At 42.8% G+C, this 17,839-nt stretch overlaps 1 protein-coding gene across 3 annotated transcripts; it reads right to left on the reverse strand.

The window, feature by feature from the left end:
- Nucleotides 1–3,162: 3,162 nt before the first annotated feature.
- Nucleotides 3,163–17,797, reverse strand: SIRT1 (sirtuin 1). 3 transcript variants are annotated; one of them, XM_083866265.1, is made up of 10 exons: nucleotides 17,041–17,087; nucleotides 16,438–16,513; nucleotides 14,515–14,631; nucleotides 13,384–13,625; nucleotides 11,936–12,088; nucleotides 10,747–10,894; nucleotides 8,344–8,423; nucleotides 5,813–5,999; nucleotides 4,529–5,086; nucleotides 3,163–3,650 (listed from the first exon to the last, which is right to left on the reverse strand). In XM_083866265.1, exons 2-10 carry the CDS (start codon nucleotides 16,481–16,483, stop codon nucleotides 3,349–3,351), a joined length of 1,833 nt encoding a protein of 610 aa, XP_083722391.1. In that variant the 5' UTR covers nucleotides 16,484–16,513; nucleotides 17,041–17,087; the 3' UTR covers nucleotides 3,163–3,348. The 3 variants fall into 3 exon arrangements, with proteins under 3 accessions (XP_083722391.1, XP_083722393.1, XP_083722392.1); XM_083866267.1 differs by lacking the exons at nucleotides 16,438–16,513; nucleotides 17,041–17,087 and adding an exon at nucleotides 17,764–17,797; XM_083866266.1 differs by lacking the exon at nucleotides 16,438–16,513 and having other exon boundaries at nucleotides 17,041–17,682.
- Nucleotides 17,798–17,839: the final 42 nt, after the last annotated feature.

Raw genomic sequence — 17,839 nt, forward strand, 5'->3', positions numbered from 1 at the left:
AAGGAGAGGGAAATAGAGCTCTGGGAGCCCTGTCCCACCTGAGCTTTGCCCGGCTCCTTTCCAAGGTTCCACGGCAGAGAGCTGCACTCAGTGAATGATCTTTACTTCCATGCCTCTGCTTTTCTGAGCCTTGGGGCTCATGCTGGGGGAGTATTTTCCTTTGGTGCACCATTATTGGGATTATTGTTACTCTTCTTTTCCTGGTGAGTCCTAACAGTCTGTGTCTTCTTGAAACTGCCTAGCAAAAGAGTAACTCGGGGTACAACTCCATGACTTCTCAAGGATTTATAGCTAGCTTAGAAACCACTGTTACCTAGACATGGCCAGTTGTTCTAGACTGAAATTCAGCATTTTGCACTGGGTTTTATTCTCCAGTCACTTGCAAATAAATGCAATTGCTTTTCAATTTGATTGTTCTGGTTCAGTATTTAAGCATAGATTACTGAGCTTGAGGTACTCCCTGGGTCTGCCTTTTCTCACTTTTTTCCAGTTTGATTCTGAATGCTGGTTTCATTAGAATTTTGTGCTCCTATAGCCCCTCCTAATTGGGTGTTGTCTGTCCCTTTGTGGTCATGCATTTAAAAATATATTTTACATAATCAGAAACACTAATTAAAAATGTAGTGAATTCAAGCCAGATTCATAGAAAATACATGGCCATTAAGAAGAAATTATGACAAGATGTTTAAATATGTGCTTCTTCAAATACTTTTGCAAGATCATTATTGTGGCTAATGTACCAGAATAGGCTGGAAGGTGGTTGGGGAATGGCAAACAAATGCTTGTATTTTGCTTTTTTTTCCCAGTGCATCTATTCAATATAATATTAAGGGCTAAGATACTTTCATAGGGTAAATTATCAGAAAAATAAGTGACCTCCTTTTTTGAGATTGTGCAAGTTACAGCTGGACCCGGACATGCTCTGCCCTGCTTCCAGACAAATTTCATGCATGGTGCTGAGTATTTTGAAATAACAAAAAGCTGTGATAGCAAATGTTTTCTCATGCCCAACATTTGCCTCATCATTCCGTTAAATACTCTTGAAAGACAACATCCTTGCTGTAGGGAAAGGGCAGTGTGCAAAATGGAGGAGTAAGAGAGAGTTTGGGGTTCCTCTTCTGTTCAAATAATATCAAAGACACAAGAAAGAACAAAATGCAAAACTTCTTCCTCTAAGTGCAGAAAAAGGTGCAGCTGTTCTATGCAAGAGGAAAAATGTCTTCACGTCATTCAGAGTAATAAGTAATTGATAGGAAAACATCTGTGTGTTAATAGTCTAACTATTTTTAATACTTTGTGCCCGAAGCGTATCAGTTTCATAACCTCTTTTTTTCTCTTCCAATACAAATCAGTTACTATTTGAGAGATGGTGGTTCACAAGTACAGTGGAATCATCCACACAAGAAGGTGTTACATACTGGGAAACTCATTAAACTGGGCCCTGGCCCTTGAGGGCCACAGGAAGGGATAAACCCAGAACAATTCAGGGCAGCTTCATTCAGGGGCAGGTGGAAAAAAGCCGTTTCTTATGTAATGCCTTCCATTAGCCAGGGTATACCTTGACTTTCTAGGGCATCTCTGCTAAGTTTGTTGGGTATAGCTAGAAATGAATGGAAACCAGAAATCAAATGACAATTTTAATAGACTTTAGAACAGTGTACGAGTATAAAACACTGGTTTTGTATTTCAAAAGTTGCAGGAAGATAGCCAGTCATTTTAAACAGTCTTCTACAAAACATATGCCAGTAGATTACATAAAAGACACTATATACAATATAAAAGAGCAGAAAACAATCCTCACTGTAAAAATAATTTAAAACAAAGTATTTCAATTTAAAATATCTCCTATAGCACAAACTAATACATTGTGACATGCAAGTGAAAACTAAACATATTGCATTCTTTAATGTAGCCAAATAAGAGCTGTATTAAATTTGGACAATGAGACAACATGCCAACATTTCCCAATGAATACAGGACGCTGTTCTTAAATATTTATTAACTGTTGCATTATGTTCAAAGAACAGCTACTATACATCTTCCAAAATGTAATAAATATTAAAGCAAAGTATATGAATAATCTACATCATAGAGTTCATTTGGGCCAATGTTGAAAAAGTGGTTTATAGAAAAATGCTATTTCACTGACTACTGCACTGTGCAATTGTACAAAATAGTTCTAAAGGCTTGGAAACAATCTGCACTTGAACATTTGCAATATCCAGTTTTAAGGCAGCCTAGCACTCGGGACGGCAGAGTGGGAGAAGCCGCTTTGCTTTTCATGTCCAAAGTGGAGCTGGCAGCTGGGAGAAGGTTCCAGCTGAATCAGGACCTCAGGGCAGTAGCTCCTTATCTGTGTGGAGCTCCTCGGCAGCGGAACGGAGGTTCCCATCACTGGAGTCAGTCCCTCCTGGGCTTGGTGCATCCATAAGCACAAAGGAAGAGCTTCATTTCTGCGCCTTCTCATGGCTAGGAGGAACACTCTTGTGTACTCTGCTTCCACATGGAGCCTTGGCAATTCCTCAAATGCTATTTCTAAAGCAAGCTGCTCTAGATGTGACCACTGGGTGCAGCGTGACAGACTCTGACTGGGAAAACCTTTCTGTTTAAAATGCCAGATTCTAATTGCTAAGGAGCCCATGTCAACATTGCTTCATGTCCACTCAGTCATACACTCAGCAACCTAAGCATTTTCACAGCACTTCTTGATCAATCTAAAAACCATTGGATTCCTCAAGTGCTGCTGTCTTGTTTCCATCTCGCTATCTGCTCGCAATTAAGTATGTCTCAAGCATAAATAGTAACTGTTAAAGCAAAAAAAAGATTAGCTGCCACAGTAGGTCTTAGAAAATGCCAGTGTTTAATGACAGACTAGGCGTGAATGAGAGGTTTAGCAGAAGCGTAAGATTTTTAAATCAACCAAAGTGTTACAAAGCAAGAGGTGTGAAAATACCATTCTTTGGTCTAAATTAGCTGTTCCCTTTATATTAGTTTAACATTCCCATGGCTTTTTCAAAACTGTTTAAAAATAATATAAGCTGAAATTTATTAAGCAAAAATATGTATTATATACATGGATGCCTGATCAGACAGATGAACTTAAAAGTGAACATAGTGACAGTTCAGATAATCCTAGTACCTTAAAAAAAAGATGAGTTAGTGTTGAGTGCGCAGTAATAGATTTTTATTGAAAAAGGTAAAAAACTAAGCATGAAAATCTGTTTTAGTTATTTATAAACACTACGTCCGTATGGTTTCGTCGCTCTAAATTCAGACGTAAACATTCATTCTGACATGCCAAAGCTCCTAATGCTGGTGGGAATTTCCTGTAACCAGGCAGCGATCACTTCACAGCGCCTTGCTCGGATGTTCCGTCCCTGCAGCTTCGTTTGTCTCAGCTGATTCCTCAGCTGCCAATTCCTCCTGTTCATCTCCGTCCGCCCCGAATCCAGGCTCCTCTTCCTCTATGCCATTGTAAAACTCCTCCATCTCGCTCTCATCCTCCACATCTAAGCTCTGACTGTGGCACGAGCCGCTCTCACTACTGCTGCCACAAGAGCTGGAAGATATGATATCGTCTTCAGAATCCGAGTAAACCTCAGCGCCGTGGAAGATATAGCGATTGGGTGGCAAAAACAGATACTGAGTACCTGGAACAGAATTTGAACAGTGCTGAAGTAAATGATTGATGCCAGATCTGGCAGACTTGGGGTTAGAAGGTACCTGTGGAGTTCTGTTTTCAGCAGTGACTCTTAACTGACAAATCCCATTACATGTAAATGCATTTATGTCTGTGTATGTGTATTTATTATGAAGGACAAAACAAATGTTTCACTGGAAAGCTCAGTGTTCCTCCTCCCTCTCCCTCTGACACCAAGGAGAATTTATGCTGATTGTTCAGGCAGTTTTTTTTTCATGGGAACACATTCCCAGCTGGAATTCTTCTACCTGTGACAGAATGGGAGCCACTGCACGAAGTATCAGACAAAGTCTAAATCCAGCCTTTCCTTTGGAAAATTGCACTTTAATTCCTGACTCCTTACATCAGTTACAAGACTGCACATTGGAGGGCTTCCTTGGAAAGTCTAAACTTTCCTTAAAAGTGTGCCTCACTCCAGCTGTGAGATTTTTATGTCCTGTCATGACTTTCTCTTCCAGCTGTACTTCAATACCAAATCATGCTCTACTGTGACCAGCTTCTGAACACCGCAGGATCAAACTAACTTTTCTGAAAATCCATTTGAAAATTTACAAACGGATTTATTTTTTGATACCTACCTTCAGCCTCCTAAACTTTGATCTTTTAGGTGAGGATGTAATCACTGATTTTAAAACCTATTATGAAATACAAAAAATTTCCTGCTGGCTTCTCCAAAAGTAAATGGTACAATGAAAGTTATGTCGCCACTTGTGTGAACAAAAATAGCACTGATTGCCTCAAGAATAACTTATTTATCACTTTAAAATAAGTCTAGTGTAAACGTATCAGTCAAAAGGAAGCAAAATACTGAAAAGCATTAACACTTACCATCCAGCCTTTTGCTAATCTGTTCTTTTGCAGATCTGTTTACCCAACACTTCTTCAGTATTTCACTCTTTTCTTTATTTTCTCCATCATTAGATCCATTTTCCTTCATTGTTTCAGAGTTCATTAGCTCACTTGTAGGATTTTCAGGGTTTTCTGATGACACCTGTGTGTCCTGAAGGATCTCATCTGAGCAGCTCCCTTTAGTTTCTGAGGCAGGCTCACAGTTTTCTACCTTACATTCAGGTGGGTGTTCTGACACCACCGCAGTATCAGGTGGGCTCATCTTTTCTGGTGAACTGGAGCCTTCTGAAATGTTCAGAGGGGTTGGAGGGAGCTCAGCCGAGAGCACTTCAAGCTCCTTGTGCGGCCGTGGAGGCTTTTCTGTGATTTCAGAAAGTTTTACCGAGTTGTAGCAAAGTTTTGTGTATTCGCTACCTAACCTCTGACATAATTCATTAATAATAACGTCACAGTCTCCGAGAAGCTCCACGTCAAAGTGTAGATGAGGCAAAGGTTCCCTATTGATTAAGATCTGAGGCACTTCATGGGGGATGGAACCTATAGATGGAAAAGAGAATCTGAAGGTAGTCACTTGGGTTTTACTTCCAGCAGAGACCTACTGAGAAAGCTCTGGCTTCTTTTCGTGCCTTCACTTGCAACAAGACAAAACCAGCCAGGTGAGGAAGAAGGCAAGCCGTTCCCAAATTTACCAACAGCAGTTTCAGGTGCCATGCCTATTGTAGCCTAGTTAGATGGGTTGCCCCCCCCCACCCCTTTTTTTCCAGTTAAAAGCATTCCTCAATCACTGAGAAACATATGCACAGAAATACTGGCTACAATAATATTAAAAATAGAGTAGTAGTAAAAAGATTAAAATTAGTACTATAATATCTTCAAATTATGTTGATTTTGTGCATTTGTTTTATGTGCTTAAGTACATGTGAGGAATATACTACTTCTGAGATGCTTCCTTTCTAAAGCATATTGCAAGCAGGGAGAGGAATTAATCTTAGAACAAAGTCATTCAGGGTTTAAGAGAGTAGTTTTGCAGATAATCATTTAATTACCTTGAGATCTACCCAGAGTTTTGAAGAAGCACTTAGAATTTATTACTTTCTCAATTTTCATTTCAGCTTTACATAGGCAAGCAGTTTTCATCTCACAAAATGTGGTGCTCACTGTCTGCAGCCAAAGGTGTTTCTAAGAGCTTGGAGTTTCTTAACTGAGAATTCCACTTCTGGTCCAAATTTTTTAAAGAAAGTATTACCAAAGACAGTCACTTACTTGGGATCAATGCTACTGGTCTTACTTTGAGCGAAGACCCAATGACAATGAGGAGATCCACTTCATTTTTGTCGTACTTCATGGCACGGTGGAACTGCTCGGGCAGGTTCTCCCCAAAGAACACGATGTCTGGCTTCATGATGGCCAGTGGCTCCTCGGGGGGACAGCGGGGACAGCGGGGCACCACCTGCACACAGCACCCTGTTACTGCACAGCTGTGCCTGGGGAAACCCACATGTCCCACAGCCCACCAGTGTCCCATGGCACTCAGGCAGTTTCAGTGATACTTCCTCATTTCAGTGCTCTGTGGATGTACAAGCAACTACACTTCCTACTCCTGCCAGCAGCAAGTGCTCAGGGAAATAAGCTACAGCAGGAATAAAGAGGGAGAAACCAGGCAGGTCTATACCACAAGCCAAAGTCCAGCAGTGATGCTCAACACCAACTGATCACACCTTCCATTTGACAGGAATGGATTTATCTTAGTTTAATTGGAGCAAAAACTTAGATTTCACTGTCACGTTACAGTTGAGGATCTTACATAAACCCTGTCCTAATCCACGAGTCTTTTGTAGAGCTTTACCTGGAGTTTCTCCTCTCCTCCAGAAGGTTACATGTGCTACACACACAAAAATACAGGGCACTGTGGCAGGCAGCTGGCTAAGAGCATCCAGGACAAGAACCAAGGCCAGAACTTGCTTGGTCTCTATTTTAAATCTTCTAATTCCTCCAGAAAGAGAGGAGAATCCTCCTTCCCTAGTAAAAGTGGACAGTAGTTAGGTTTGTAGGGAAGTAGATTCCCTTTTCTCCTGAGCCAGGGAGTTTTCTGATCTTTGGGACCTCTTTCAACTCTTTCCTACCTAAGGACTTTTTAGGAGAGAAGAAAAACAAGCAGATGAGTGATACATCTACAGACAATAGTGAGCAATTTCCTTCTAATAGTTCAAGTCTTTTCAGCTGTAGTGTTAAAATACAGCACTTCACAATAAATCCAAGGAGCTGCAATCATATAGAAACCACCACAAGCTACAAATTAGAGCTATAAAGGTGTAAAGATATGTATATTACCTATTGCAATAGAAAAATACCTGAAAACTGACATTTAAATGCATAACAAGTCCCTACTATACAGAGAACAGCTGCAGAAAAAAATAATATAGAATGTTGAAAGTTTAAATGCAAGAATTAGTTTTATGGATGCCTGCAGTGGGAGAGAAGACAATACTCTCCAAATTAGAAAATATCACAAGTGGAAGGCCTTCCTCTAGTGTCAAATGATCTTTCCCAAAAATTTAAGTCTTTGAACAAAGAAAAACCCTGTGGGATGGATGCCTTGTGGAATAAGAAGCAATTTGGCACAAGAGCTAGAACCTGGTGTGGTGGAAACCTTCACCCTGCTCCCAAGCAAGAGAGCACCCAGTAATCCCACAGTCAAGGGAAACCAACTAAAGGATTCCCCAAAAAGGAGCAGATGGCTAGAATGAGTAGTGAAATTCTTTCTCAGATCCTTATGTATTAGAAAGAGAAAAATCCAACTCCATCCAGCTGGCTCTGGAGGTAACGGAACAAAAAACATCTGTAGGATGTTCTTAAAAATAATATTCTTAGTAGCAAAGTAAACCAAATTTCACATTCAGTATTTCAGTGTTACAAGGCTTCAGGCTTAAGAGATTCACATTTCTTAAAGCTTTAACTCAAACATCTCTTCTGAAAGGCTTTCACTGAATTCCATTTCAAATGTAATGCCTGAACGATTTACATCCCTTCCATGGTTCTCACCTAAAGCTGCAACTGTGGACTCTGAGGCATTTATCAAAAAAAAACCAAGGAGCCTGCAGAAAGAGCCCCCTTTCATTACCATAAACAAGATCTTTTTGATCACAGAACCATCACCTCTGTTCCTTCAAAAGAAGGGGAAGAAGGGCAAAGGCAGAGAGGGTCTCTCCAAGTCAAAGGTTCATCTGCTCTGATAGAGCAGAACCAACTCCTGCCTTGGCCACTTGACACCCAGACATGGGGAGTTTGGAACATGGAATAGTCCAGGGGTCCTGGGAAGCAACACCAACATCCCATTTGATCCTTGCTTAGAGCCTGCTCTCTGGTTAGCAATTTCTCCGTGTATCAGCTGCTGTTTGAAACACATTTCTAATACAGGTAAATGTTCAAAGATCAGCTGATATTATAAATGGCTAAGAATGCTTTCTCAGTGTGACTCTAAATTCAGATCAACACAAACCAGGTATAAATCCAACTTTCTACTTACCATTTAACCTCTACTTTTTATCAGAGGAGCCATTAAAAAGTGACTCTTAATGTTTTGTTCTGATTTTTGCCATTACCTAATTTTTGCAGTTCAGTATTTAAATATACTTTTAAATACCAGAGGAAATGCTAAAATACAGAGAGGCATTTTTATTAAATACATGCAGAGATATGGAGGCTTTGAAAAGCAGATCTTATAAGCAATCCCAGTGTGGTTGTTCAGGGTTTGGTTATTAGAAAGCTGCAGTGAGTTAAAGTAGATTTTTTACCTGATTGAAAATATCTCCTCGAACAACTTCACAATCAACTTTGTATTTACAGATCAGGCAGGAAGCTGTTGCAAAGGAACCTGAGGGGAAAAACCCGTATGGTAGCATCAGGATTTTCAGTCATTCAGATTTGGTCTTATGCCCAAGCTGTTTTGACAAAAAGGCTGTTATGTTGCAGTGCTACAGAAATCAGGCATTAAAAAAGGGAATGTAAAATTAAGAGGAGATCCTTGTAATACTAGGAGAACAGCAAAAAGTTGTTCTTCTATGTGTTAGTCAGCAGCAATCTTGTTTTAGGAGTAGCCATATACTACATGCATGTCAACACAAATGATTCTGTGTCCTCTCATTCCCCTGACCTGTGCAAGCACAGACAAGGAACAGAGAGCAGGAACTGCCCTTCTCATTACACAACCGTGGTGCTGTAAACAGCACCAGCAGCAACTCCACAAAGTGCAGCAAAAACTAAGAAAATGCATTAGTAAAGACAATATGCTTTCAGGGTATTGTATCTGGGTAAGACAAAGAGTGAAAGCACAGAAAAACCTGGAGCACATCACTGATGAGCAACTGGCAGCTCAGGTCTGCTGACCACTGCAGGCCTGCAAACTGCACAGCTTCTGAAACCTTGCTCAGCATTGCAGGTTCCCTAGCATAAGGGATTCCAAGAACTATGGCAGGTATGAGAGTTATTTGCTCATTCTCATTAGCTAATAGTAATAATTCAGAGTATGGGGCACGTCTGTCAGGCTGCTGCTGCTGCCTCCCTGCAGCTCTATTTTGTGAATTATTTTTTATTTTTCAGAAGTTTGGTGGTCGTGCATGAGCCATTCCCAGCCAGCAGGCCACAGCCTCTGCTCACTCATCTCCAACAATGGCAAGGAATAGAATCTAATAATTCCAGATGGACTGACTGAATGCAAGAGCCATTTTGAATACAGCAGAATGCATCTCAGACACCACAGTTTTCATAGGAGGAATGGTGCTGTAGTCTGTAGTGACAGATGGGTCTGAAGGTTCACATAAAAACTCCCCAAATCACTGCAAAGTTCTTTGTTAACTGCTCATTACTAACTTGCCATTTGCCCCAGCCAGAGGAAAAAGTAGAATAAATAAAGCAGTGTGAACCCCCCTGAAGAGTTTTGGTTTCTCTTCAGCCAGCATTAGGAAACAACCATTTATAAAGACAGTAGCTGTAGGTCAGATGAAGACTGATGTGCTCAAAACCACCTTTGGTAATTTCCAAAGGCCTCAAAAGCTCCAAGTGCACACGTTTTTAAAGAATCTCTTTAGTTCAGAATGACCTTATACAGGACACACACTAAAGATGACCCCATCCCTGGAGTGTGCAGCTGGATAAATGGGGAGCTTGAGCACAGCAGTGATGTGCAAAAACCCAGCCATCTAAGAGGTTTGTGATGAATGCCTCAGCTGGAATGCCAACCAAAAGAAAACGTGACACACTAAGCACAGACAGAAACCAGCACTGGGGCTGGGGAGCTGACAGGCAGAGGCTGCTGGGTGCTGCTGGGGCCCGATTCAGAGCATTGTGCTTGCTGTGCCTGGAGAATCAAAACCCACGCATCTGGCACTGAGCTAAGCTTAGGAGGTATGGAAGCCATGTGAGTCTGGCTCCTGGCAGAGGTGCAGTGAGATGGATGATGGGCCTTACAAATGTGCCAGTGCTGCTTTTAGATGACTTATTTGTCTGGAGTTTGCTAAATGATCCAAACATGCATTTAAGAACTAATTTTCCGCATACTTTTCTTGAAAATTAATCCTTGGACTTTCAGCTTGACATATGCAAGTTCTTGGAAATGGAAAGCATTTCAGTCAATTCCACTTAATTAGGCCTCATAATTACAGAATGTGTATGACACTGAAGGTGTAACAAGACGATCTTCAGTTCAACTGAACTGGTGATTAATCCTCAATGTTTTATACATGAAGTGGAGTCACTGAAGTGTCAGGATATTTTAAGATTTCAGTGGAATGTAACCTAAATAAAGAGTCAGAAAACACCCAGACTCCCATTCTATTGATGGGCAGTGAGAAGGACCCATGGCAAGACTGATTTCCATGTTATGTTCTCACACTATCAAGAAGCACCAAATGCATTTTAGAAACTACAGTCTAAGCTTGTGCCAAGAGGGTGTGGATCTTCACTGATACACAGACACTTCATCAAGCTCAATTCCTGAAAGGAGGTATTTCTACTTGAAATGCTTCTGATTTCAATATGTAAGCTGTCTAAAACAAAATGTCAATATTTAAAAAACAGAATATTTGTTGGCAAGAGACAGGGATTCAAGGAAAGATGGTTTATTTCCAACAGCGATTACCTTGTCACATGCACCAGTAAGAATTCCCCCAGGGAAAATAAGTGAAACCAAACCCACTTACCGTGACACTGTATTATCCTTTGGATTCCTGCAACCTGTTCCAGTGTGTCTATGTTCTGAGTATAGTTGCGAAGGAGTTTTCCTTCTTTATCCATCAAAGCAATGAACTTGTGACAGAGAGATGGCTGGAACTGTCCCGGGTAGATTTCCTAGGGAATGCAGAAGGACCTTAGCGGAAATGGATCCAGAGTCTTCACCTGAGCTGCCCACTGTACCCAGCCCTCACAGAGCCTGTCTCCATGTCCCTCCCTGTGCCCTCTGCACTGCCCTGACATCCAGCTCCTCTCAGCACTGCTCAGCCTCTCAGCATGGCAGGACAAGCTGCTCCTGTACACTGGATTTGGTTCCTTACACAGCACAAAACCAATGGCCAGATCTTTTTCTGGTTTTGAGAATTAGGAAAGTTTTCTCTCCTTTGCAAGTGTCAGGTGACCTCAATATTTGTGACTAGAAACATGTATTCTGATGGACAGAAAAGCAGGAGTGAAAAAAAAAAATTAAGTATCAGCTAAATTGGATTTGGACTTTTCTGGTAAAACCTGTGTGTAGACAGGCTTCAACTAAGCTTGCTATGGTGTTTTTTTGTTTGGGACGGGTTTTTGCTTGTGGGGGGTGCTGTTTTTTAATATTAAAACCCAAAGGAACCAAGTATACTAATGAGCATCAAAATTTGTTAGTGCCTGGACAGGAGGCTTTCAGAGAAAGCCAAGCAGAAAAAGAATGTATTGAGTTTTCTTTTCCAATCTTTGTAACATGACAGACCAGTAGTATGAATTGTGAGCAAATGGAAGGAAGAATGAGCACAACCACTGGTGACTGATTTTCACAAATCCTTACTGGTCCTGTAGAAATGATGTCTTGGGTTTGATTTTTTTTTTTTGGTCCCAAGCAAATTGAAGACTAAATGCAATTGGGGTTTTTTTGTTGTTTGTTTATCTTTATGTCTACAGTTTCTACAATTCCTTCTTGTCTAAGAGATGTAATCATTGCTTTTGAAACTGTTTAATATCACTGAGATATTTTCAGCCATCTGAAATGGTTGTGCCTATCATGAACTTACAACAGAAACAGTAAAATTAGCTTTAAAAAGAGTCAAAGTTGCTGAACATTTCTAGTTTTTATCTGAGTTATGCATTTTAATATTGTCATCTGTCTTTACTGACCAAGAAAGAACTGTTGAAAAACGGTACCTTTGAAAACTTAAAAAACGGCCTGGGATCCTTCCTGAAGTATTCTATATCAAACATTGCTTGAGGATCTGGAAGATCTGGGAAGTCTACGGCCAGGCGTGCATAGATGCCATCTCTGGATCTAAAGTCAGGTATTCCACAAGACACTGACACCTGAAACACATTTTTGCAATCTGAAATAAGTGAAACAACATACTGGACTATAAAGTGTTGCTCTTGGAAACCACATTTCTGTATGCTCAGTGCTCAGAAATATTAAGAACAAAACCAATCTGGGTTCTCTGTGGTGGTTTTTGTTGTTGTTGTTGTTGTTGTTGTTGTTTTTGTCCAATATAACAATTCCCAACTCACAATCAGGAGAAACAGCACAGAAACAAAATTTGACAAATGGACAAAAAACCCTTTAGTACAGTCTGCACAGGTAGACTGTAACAGGATACCAGAACTAGCTTTTACCACTGGAAGTTTTGTAAGATGTGAACAAAAATTTAAAGCATTATTGCATTAAATTTAATTAATAAGTGTTCATTGAACTGCCAACTCAGGCTTAGATATAGTGGATGGTATTTTAATTTTTTTTTTACATGCTAACACAGTAACAGAATAGTCTTGCTTTTGAAAAATATATTCTTACTTTCGAAGAATAAATCCCTTTTGATAAAAGTTGTTTACTGGTAAACATTGCCAATCAAATCATTGTAGTAGACAATAAGGACTGAAATCATTGTCTCAGACTACCCCAAAATAGCAAGGCAAGAGGAGAAACAGGTGTATGGAAATACGGAAAGAGCAAGATTGGGAGTAGCAGTGCTCTTCTAAAAGCTGGTTTGAATTACTCATCTGCTCTGAATCGTGTCACACCATCTGTGTGTGAACAGAAGCAAGAAATGATCTGCTGCACAGGTACAGAGCTGCAAATGTGCAGCAGTTCAGAAATGGTCCTTAGTAGAACAGTGAGTAGCTGTTCTACTAGCTGATATCACCATCACAGAGCAGCACATGCTGGAGTAACACTCAGTCTGCTGAAATCTGATCAAACTGTTCTTATGATCATTCTCCTCCTCTGTCCCTCAACTCTTTTTTTTTTTTTTTCAAATCCTATTCTTGTAGTCCCTCAAGTTCCATTTGGAATTTTAAGAGATCCACTGAGATTTTATTTAAAAAAGTAATCCCCTTTGGCTGAAGACCAGGATAGAAAATGTTCTGGCCAGGTAATGTGTTCTTATTCCGTAAGTACTTTGTATGGAAGCAGTTGTTTACAAGTTCCTATGTCTAGGAGTATTTTGTTTTAAGAGAGATGGTGTAATTTCCAATGGAAGCTCCAGTCCTTGCAGTGGACTGGACACTTCCCCCCAGCACAGTGACTTGCTCCCATCCCTGCCCACTGTACTGAAGTACTGAACCAACCTGTCTACATATTTTCACACTGTCATTGCAGCAATACCTACCCCAGCTCCAGTCAAGACCATGATCTTCTTGCATTCCTGCAAAAGTTTCACAGCATCATCAATGGTGTTAATATCTTTCCTCTTCTTCCTTTTTGGGGGCTCTGAAAGGATGTTTATCACGATTTGCCACAGGGTCATGTCATCCAGTTCAGGTGGGGGGATCGTTTCTGGCAGCAGGTCCTTCAGAATTGTCCGTGGGTCTGTACCTAACATGAGATGCTGCTGAACAAAAGTGTAGGGACCTAAGAAAATTTTAAAAAAACAGATATTTAAGACAGTCAAGTACTGCAGATGATCATGGTCATTGTTCCATTTATTAATGCTTGCTAGTACAGGTTCATGAATCCAATTTAATGCTCCATTCATCAAATCCACTGTATTTTGGTCTAAACTCTGAAGTGAGAGCTGGGCAGTTTATTTATTTATCATTATTTTATATTAACCCATGAAGGATTTCATAGAAAGTCAGTCAAATAGAAATCCCAGTTCACAGCAAACTTAAACTATTTAAGAGGGGTAACAGGATTTTCACAATGTGTCTCTTGTATTTTCCCAACATTTAGTATTTACAGGAATAAGCTGAAAAGACAACAAACATGCTTTTCAGTGGTATTAAAACCATCACTCTAAACAGACACATAGAGCCCAGCAATCCATGGACTTTTGTTGGTTTTATGGTCATCTAACATGAGTTATTTTCAGACATGACATCCTCAAGCCATTAAATCAATCTTTCCAGAAATGCTTGAGATGAGGGCTCACTGTCCTAAAATTATACAGGGATCATCTTCTTGTTCCTTAAAGAATTAATACTAAGTAGGCAGGCTATAGAAATACGCCATAAATTAGTTTACTTTAGTGAGTCTGTGCATATGCTTTTAATAGGAATCATGGCAGGATTTCTATTCAAGAAAAAAAGACATTGACAATTTTCATCAAAACACAGCAAGTTTCAAGGGGTTCTTTTTTAAACTCCTTAAATAACATACAAAATGCAGCCAACACCTCTAAGCTGTTCAGAAGCACTAATTGCCAGTATTTTTGCAATAGGAAGAATAATTTGAATACTAGGGAGGATTAAGTGACTGTTCAAAGGCAAAGAGCATCTAAGAGCATGCTCCAGGCTTCTACCTATACGTGGTCTTGGGGTCCAGTCACTGGAACTTGCATGTGAGGCTCTGTCTTCTTCATCACTGTCACAGGAGTGAAAGCCATTGGCTATGATTTCATCACTGAGGAGGAAGTTATCTGCAAGACAGCATGACCAGGGGGTTACACTCCAGCCCAAGGGCACAGTATATCTTCAAACAGATCACAAAAATGAAAATCACATGCTCAATCGGCAGTTTTGTCGCTTAGGCACAGAAAACGTCTATTTTTCTTCATTTATAGACACGCTTTCAAGCTGTCAGTAGATTTACTGTGGAGTTTGCCACCTTAATGCTGGGCTTCAGGGGGCTGGATGCTGACCTTGGTGAAATCTCATTCTCTGAGGTGTTGGGCATTATGGATGTTTCACCGCAGAAAAAAATCCAAATGTTTTAAAAGTATAATTAAAAATGTCTTTCCCTTACAATTCTCACTGCATTCAGCTCATTAAAAAACTGGGTAAAATGAAAACATGTCACTGTTGCAGACAGATCTTTGACTAGGTTTTAAGAGCATTTTAACAGCATTTTGAAAGAAACCCGTAAGTGCACATTTACTGCAACAAATTCACAGGCTTCTGTGAGGGTGTTACCTTGCAGCTGAGCTGTATTGCTGACCACACACACAACCGCTGATATTTCAGCTGTGACACTGAACATACTCCCTTGAACCACCTTCACTAAATTTTTCTGGTCCATTTCCCCTGCAGCTGGGTTTGGCTCAGAGTGCCAGAGTCACTTTGGCCCAGCCCGTGGCCTTAAGCCAGAGTAACTCGATCTAACTTCATCTCCATGAACCTGCTGAACGAGGCACTTGTGTTACTGAAGGGGAAATGTAAATTCCAACCTGAGCAGCTTCTTAGAACTTAGACTACTCAACCTTTTTTTTATTGGCTTTATTAGAAATAGCCTCAGCACGTATAGCTTTGTTTGTTGAAAATCTAAGAACAAATTTCAGTCCTGTTCTCTAAAGCAAGGAATCACTACAGTAGTTCTCAGTCTCTGAAGAACTGAAGAACCCCCTGCACTATTTTAGCTGTTATTCCACTTGATTCTCAAACAAAGAACACCACAAAACACCATCATTTTTTATTCAGAGGTTGTGTTGTCCTTTCCCGTGTTGACATAAATACTTTATTTTTGATTAGAACAGGAAGAGTGACAGAAATTTGTTGTTGGTTCTTGCTGTCTTGTTCTTCTGAGGCCACGGGTGCTCATGAACAGTACTATTTCCTATTAATCTACGTATTTACAGCATTTCAGTTCCATCTCATTATGCATGAAGTCAGTGAATATACTGAGAATTTTGGAGAAGGGAAAAGTGCATCAGTACACATCAGCAACTGTGAGGTGCAAGTTTAACTTCAGTGACCTTTATGGCTTCTGTATCAAGAACCAAAGCTTACATTGTGAAAGACTCCTCACATAAAGGTGCCTGGGATTTAAGAAACAGTGACGGATACAAGCAGGATAAAGTAACAGTTTAAACTGTAACACTCCCTGTGTATCCCCCAGTGGACCAGAGAGGGTAGCGCTGGCTAGAACTGAGCCAGCCACAGCAAAACACGCCTGAGGCTGGAAGGGACCTGAGCAAAAGGCCCCGTGTAAGGCACTGGTAAGAGATCATTAGCTTTGCTCTGGGCTGTTCCAGTGGAGTTTTTAAATACTGAGGCTGTTCCAGGTTTATCCTATACCTCTGTTCTTTTTGGATTGCTTTTGCACAGACAGAAATTTTCTGTAGAATTTCGCTATGGAGTTGAAGATAAAAGATCTTTAACTGCATTCCAGGATAAAATGTAAAGACTGTACTGGCAGAATCTGTGTCTGATACATTTTAATAATTCTTTCCAAAGTACTGCTTTTAAAAAAAGCAAAATTAACAACTCCAACAAGAAACAACTCAAACCTGATCTGTTTGTACTGTGAGGTACTTTCACAACGATGCTGCCCATCAGTACACTTCAAATATGATCTGAAAGAAACTTTTCAGAAAGATTATAGTTTAGTTTTGTGCTACAGTCACTGAAACCTTAGCCAAGACTGTCACTTGCAGTTCTTTAAGAAACAGGTCAAGACTGTTGCTCCTCAGCTTATGTGCAAATTTCTAAGGATCAGAAATAAAATAATTAACACGGCAGAGATTATGAAAAGGAACCCGGGCTTATGATTTTTTCGTTTTTAATAACTTGTTGCCAGCAACACAGCAGAATATATGTTTTCAAGGCCGAGAGCCGAGCCGCTGGCCCTGTGCGGCGCCCGGCACAAGGCGCAGGACGCCTTGACAGGGCGGGCTCGGAGCTGCCCTGGCTGGCAGAGCCGCCCGGGATGGCGGAGCCGCGGCTGCAGCGCACCGGCGTTCGCTCCCAGCGCGGGGCTGGGGGAGCGGGGCCGCGCTGACCGCAGCCGGGCCGGTGCCGCCGCGCCCCGTGCGACACCCGGGGCCGGTGCTGCGCGGGGAGGGACCCGCGGAGGAGGGGAGGGAGGGGAGAAGGGAGGGGTCGGTCCTCACCGGGATGCGGGGCCGGCGCCGCGGCCGCCCCGTTCGAACACTGCGCCCGCCCGCAGCCCGGGGCCGCCTCCGCCGCGTCTTCGCCGGGCGCCGCCTCCGCGCCCTCCCCCTGGTCCCGCCGCGGAGGCGGCTCCGCCCGGGGCAGGCCCCGCAGCCCGGCCCCGCCGCCGTCCGCGCCGCTCCGCGCCGCCGCCTCGCCGCCGCCCTCCCGCTCCGCCCGGCCGCCATCGGCCGCCGCCGCCCCAGGCGGCTCCGCGGGCGCGGCGGCGGCGGCGAGCACGGGCGGCGGCCCCGCGGCGCGGTCGGTGCGCGGCGCGGTCGCGGCGCTCCCCGATCCGCGGCGGTGCCGCTTGGCCGCGGGCTCGGCGCTGTCGCTACCGGGGCCGCCGGGGCCGACGGGGCCGCGCGGGTGGAGCGGCGCAGCGTCCCCGTCCGCCATCTTGGCGCCGCCGCAGCCGCCGCCCCCCTCGCGCCCGGCCACCCCGCCCGCCGCGGGCAGCGCCGCCGCACGTGACCGCGGCACGTGATCGGGCAACAACAAACCGAGACACGTGACGCGGGGCGCTGCGCGCGTCACGTGGCGCTCGCGCCGCCTCGCGCCCCTTCCCTCAGCCGGCCCCGCCGTGGCGGTACGAGGAGCCCGAGGGAGCGCCGGGGGACGCGACCTGCCCGGTCCGGCCGCCCCTGTGCCCTCCCTGCCCCTCCCTGCCGTGTGCCGCTCACCGCTCACAGCCCGCCCGCTGCCGAGCATTGACCTCGCGCGGTTCCTCTGCACTCTCCGGTCGGCGGCTCCCGGCAA

Source organism: Zosterops lateralis (assembly GCF_965231275.1).
Source record: "Zosterops lateralis genome assembly, chromosome: 8".
Classification (NCBI taxonomy): domain Eukaryota; kingdom Metazoa; phylum Chordata; class Aves; order Passeriformes; family Zosteropidae; genus Zosterops; species Zosterops lateralis.